General features: G+C 48.8%; 1 protein-coding gene across 1 annotated transcript in view; it reads right to left on the bottom strand.

The window, feature by feature from the left end:
* Positions 1-4304: 4304 nt before the first annotated feature.
* MGST2 (microsomal glutathione S-transferase 2) overlaps positions 4305-4803 on the bottom strand; it is an 11356-nt gene continuing 10857 nt past the window's right edge. The window contains exon 5 of the mRNA XM_010136808.1: positions 4305-4437. Within this exon, the coding sequence (XP_010135110.1) occupies positions 4305-4437 (133 nt within the window). The remainder of the gene's footprint in view (positions 4438-4803) is intronic.

Genomic DNA, 4803 nt, shown 5'->3' with positions numbered 1-4803 from the left:
GCCTCAAACCAAGGAAAAGAGACCCCCAGCCAAACCCTTCGGTCCAGTCGTGTGTCAGACGAGCCTGAAGGGAAGGGGTAGGCAAACAGCCAGCGAAATGGCACCCCGCAGGGACGAGGGCATCGCGCATCTGGGCGCATCTCTGCGAGCGTGTGGGTGAGGGGGCGACGAGCTGATGTGGCACATACCTGTGTGTGCCGGGATGAGCAGGGGCGAGCCCGCTGTGCGGGGTACAGCACTAGGGATGGCACGGTGTCCCTGTCCCCGGTGTGAGCGGCCGGGGCTGGCCTGCCGACGCAGAGCTGGGACATGAGGGTTTAGAAAGACACAGCCGTCATGTGGCGCATCCGTGTGCGTCAGGGAGACGCGGGTCCTGCTGAGTGACCGGTGACGAGGGCTGGGTCTCTGTTGTCTTTGCAAAGCTTCCTCCAAAAACTCCGTACTGGGACCAAGTACTAGAGGTAGATTTTATTAGATTTGGGGTTGGTTTTTTTTTTCCTTTCTTACTATGGTGCTGATGTATATGTAATGTTAAAAAAAAAAAAGTTATTTGTAAATATGTTTTTATGATTCTACAGATATCACTGGGTCTACTATCTGTAAAATATATACATATAAGAATATATATATATACTGTTTGTTTAAAATAGAGTATTTTTATTTCATTCCTTAACTCATCTTACTGCAGTGGTATTGCACTTCAGATGATGTCTAATTACTAATTTGTACTGTATCCCTGACAGCAACTTGCTCCATTTTATTCAGATTTTTCTAGTTTTCTGGTTTTACTTTGTACATTAAGCATTGCTTATTTCCTTTTAAGACCTGTACAGAGCTCTGAAAATGTAGAAAAAGACCTGATGTTAACATACCGCTTTTAAAGAAAAACAAAACAAAACAAAAACAAAAAAATCCCAAATAAAAGATGGTTATCTGAGTCATATACCAGGCTGGTTTATAGAGTCAACGCTCGCCTTGCTCTTGCACCTTGGTGGGTGATCTTCCACGGGGAGGAGGGAAGCTGGCTTCAGGCAGGTCTGGTTTCGACCCCGGGGTTTCTGCACAGCTGCCTCACCACACACGCGGAGCTGCTCTCGCCCGGCTGGAGTCGGGGTGTTACAGGCAGAGTATAGCCTGTACCAGGCTTGTTCAGCAGCAGGTAAAGCCCCTGCACCCTGGTTAGCCCTGCCGAGCACACCCGAGCGGCCATGGGTTGCCATGAGGAGCTGCCCATGATGGATGGGTCGTGCTTTGTCAGGTGTCTGCCTGGCTTTGGGGTGATGGCATCCCTTTCTCAGAGCAATCCCTTTCTCAGTGAGTCAATGCTGCACGTGCTGCGGTGACGGCTGCGCTGAAGCAGTTGCTGCGGGGGAGTTGGTCCATAACTGGGCCTATTAGAGGTGGCAGCTCCAGACTTTTGGGTCTATTCCATGAAGGGAGCAAAAGTAGGGAGCAGGGAAGTGCTTTCAGGGGAGGATACAAGATAGGGAGCCCGGGATGTAGGAGTCCTGTGGCTGAGATCTGGGGAGGCGAGGTGGCGTTGGGCATGGAGGTTGGAGAGAAGAGATGGGGAAACTGGGGGAGTGTGAAGATGCTTGCTCAGAGTTCCCTATCACCTACTGCTACTATTACACGTGTGTGGTCAAAAGCCTTTTGGAAAGTGCGTGTAGACTTGTTGAATTTACATGACCTGTCCAAGACGAAATGCCGTGTACCCTCCAAGGCTGGACGCTCACCTCTCCATGTTCCAGCCTACCAGGGAGTCCTGGGCACCTGTTTTCGCACAGCTGGCTGTTCGGGATGTCAGTGTGGCTTGGCTCCAGGTACAGCCCTTCAGGCGAGGTTCCCCTTTTCTCCCTAATGTCAATCCTCTACCATTCGAAATGCGCAGAGTGGGGCACAAAGGAGGAGACTGGCCCAGAGCAGAGCAGCTTGACTGCAGAGTTACTCCTCAGCGCGTGCTGGCAGAGGGCTCGCTGACGAAAGATGCGTTCGGCCAGAGGCCCCTAGGCACCGGCTGGCTTTGAAGCTGCGGCAGGGACCATCGTTGTTCCTGATCGTGACTGACAGATGAGCATTTGCAACAGCTCACAGTGTGTGCTGAATGGGCAGCCTGATACTGACTCCTCGATCAGCAAGTGGGAAATGGTGTGGATCTCACTGGAGTTAAATAGTGACACTGACAGCATCCATTTGTTACCCGTGTCTTTTGTTTTTAATGATAGGTGAGTCAGTCTTTAACACTTTGCGATCATAGATATTCTGTCCTGGCTTATTGGGGAAAGAGCAGTGACTCAGAAGACAGATGTCATCCTCAACTCAGGCCTGCTTCTGCCCTCTCGTTAGCTAGTGCAGCTCCTAAAATGTTAGCTCCAAGTTTATCCCCCAGCACTCCGGCTTTGTGCTGCCGGATGGCGCTTTGCAGCCTCACAGCTGCATCTTTTGGAGCGTGGAAGTGCCCCTGTGTGACAATAATTTATTCCTTTCCGTGGAAGGGAAGAGGAAGAGAAGATGGGGTATGGGAAGCTATATATAAACACACAGACCATGACAACAGGTAAGCTTGGAATGGAATCGTTTCAGACCCGAAGACCTATCTGAGCACAGGTGGTGACCTTTGGGCCTCCTCCAATGTGCTTTTCAAGCCTGTTACGTAGGAGCTTGGTCTTGGTTTGATTCTGGCAACAGCAATGCCTGCTGCCCATGACTGTCTGAAGGTATCGCTGACAGGTGGGTAGGTGGATATTCTGTCTTTCAGCCCACAGAAGGAAAGTTAGTGGAAGAATTCCCAGTGATTTCTGTGGCTGGGAAATCTGTCCGGGTTGTGCTTCCTCCTTGGAGGAAAAGGCCAAAGACTTGCTGCCCTTTCTGCGGCTGTCTCAGCTCCAGCCTGTTCACCATCACGATCTGTCCTTTCCCCCTTGGCAGCTGTTACTGGATCCAAGTCTTGCACCTTTGTACTTGTTTCATTTTATTGTTTCAAATGCCATGTCAAGCTTTGCCGCCTGCAGGCACTAAGTTGGGTCTTTTAATCACAAGCTAACTTCTGTATGTGTCCACCTTCTTCACATGAAGGGTTATTACGCACCTGATCCAGCACTCAGTTGTTTTGTGGTCAGGTTATCAACCTCAGTGCAGATTTAGAAGGACCATAAGCACGTTCATTATATAGACCAGACCGAACACCACGATAAATGTGGTGCAGTATTTTTGGCCAAATCAGAGGCATGACAAGGAAAATGTCTGCCTGCTGGCTCTAGCATGAGTATAATCAGCATTGCCTAAATAATTTGAATTATCGGGAGCTACCGAAATAGTCATGGTATCGCTTCTCCGATCTTCAGCATGTTTTGAGCTCGCGGTAGTAAGCCTTGTGACTTTCCCCCCATTTTAGCAGAAAACTCGTCATAGCTTGCTTCTCACTGTCACTTTGTGATTCCCAGAGCTGTGGCCGTGCTGGGACATTTGTCTAGTCTTTCCCACACCCCAGCCATCTGTGCCTTGGTTTGGAGACAATGCAGCAGACCCAGTTGTTAGACGAGCATCTGTGCCGCCTCTTTTTGTCTGGGCTGGCTCTCCTTCTCACAAGTGCTGTGTCGTAGGTACAGCTCGTCTTCAAGAGGTGTTGTGTGAGCACGGGGATCTGCCTGCAGGAGAGCCTACGAGAAGAGCATCTCAGCGTGTGTTGAACTGCAAATGTGCGTATAAAATCAAAAGGCCTTCACAGAAACGTAGGGTCAAGTGCACCTCTAAGTGTTTTCCTGAAGCAAGCAGCGTTTCCATGTATGTTTAAACAGCCTCCTGCGGTGGGACTGGATGTGTTTGGAAAATTGGGACCTTGCAGCACCATATGGCATTGAAATGTGTGTTTACATTCGTGCAGAATGGAGAGCGCTGCTGGGGGAAAGGAAGGAGGAGTGACGGAACACTACAGAGGTGCTGGCAAAGCTGAAGGACGTCGGGTAAGATGGGCTGATGCTTGCAGAGCCAGTTGCAACTAAATTACTTAGTGAATTAACGGGTTTAGTTTCGCGTAATTTCTTCAGAGTTTACAATACTGTACAGGAAAGCAGAACGTTTAACTGAAAACACAGATGTGACATGACATTCTGTCTTACTGACTCCTTTTCAAGAGTGCAGGGAAAGGAGGAAGTGTAAACAGCTCAGGAAAAACATGCATTTTACATTGCAACGGGCTGTTAGTAAAGAGCTCTGATGCTTTATTCACGTACAGCTTATCATTGTTTTGGTGTTCGGGGAAAGCATCCACATTACTTATTTATTAAAAAAATCCCCAATGGTCTTCAGAGCAATTTATGTAGTTTCTTCATAATGCTGAAGTCGAAGTATTTGTCCAAAAAGCTGTTAACAATCCCAGCTGCACCCAGGGTTATCAAGCACATTAGAATTATCAAAGTCAGGTAAAAACCTGTTAACCTAGAAAAGAAAAGCGGAAAAATACTGTTGTGAGGTGTATGCAGTGTGTTCACGTGGAAGTACTTGTCCACACCAGTTTAGCAGATGGGTGTAGAATCTATGGGAAAACTCTCCCCAGTGTTTCTATACATTCTTGTGGAAGTTAGGAACTTGCTCCAACATGAAGCTACCGCATCCCATGACACGAAGACCTGTAGGTAAAGCCACAGACAAGCTTGAGCACCTCATTGCGACTCTAGGTGCAGGAGTGTGGGAGAGAAGCCCTAGGGACTGAGGGAGAGGTGGGCATGTCTCCTACACCCACATCTGGTGATCAGGCACTCCCCTCTGAGCTGGGAGATCTGCTGTTGGTTATCGCTTTGACCC

The sequence above is a fragment of the Buceros rhinoceros genome, unplaced genomic scaffold (assembly GCF_000710305.1).
Source record: "Buceros rhinoceros silvestris isolate BGI_N320 unplaced genomic scaffold, ASM71030v1 scaffold8270, whole genome shotgun sequence".
NCBI classification, from domain to species: Eukaryota; Metazoa; Chordata; class Aves; order Bucerotiformes; family Bucerotidae; genus Buceros; species Buceros rhinoceros.
This window is presented reverse-complemented; position numbering and strand designations above follow the sequence as displayed.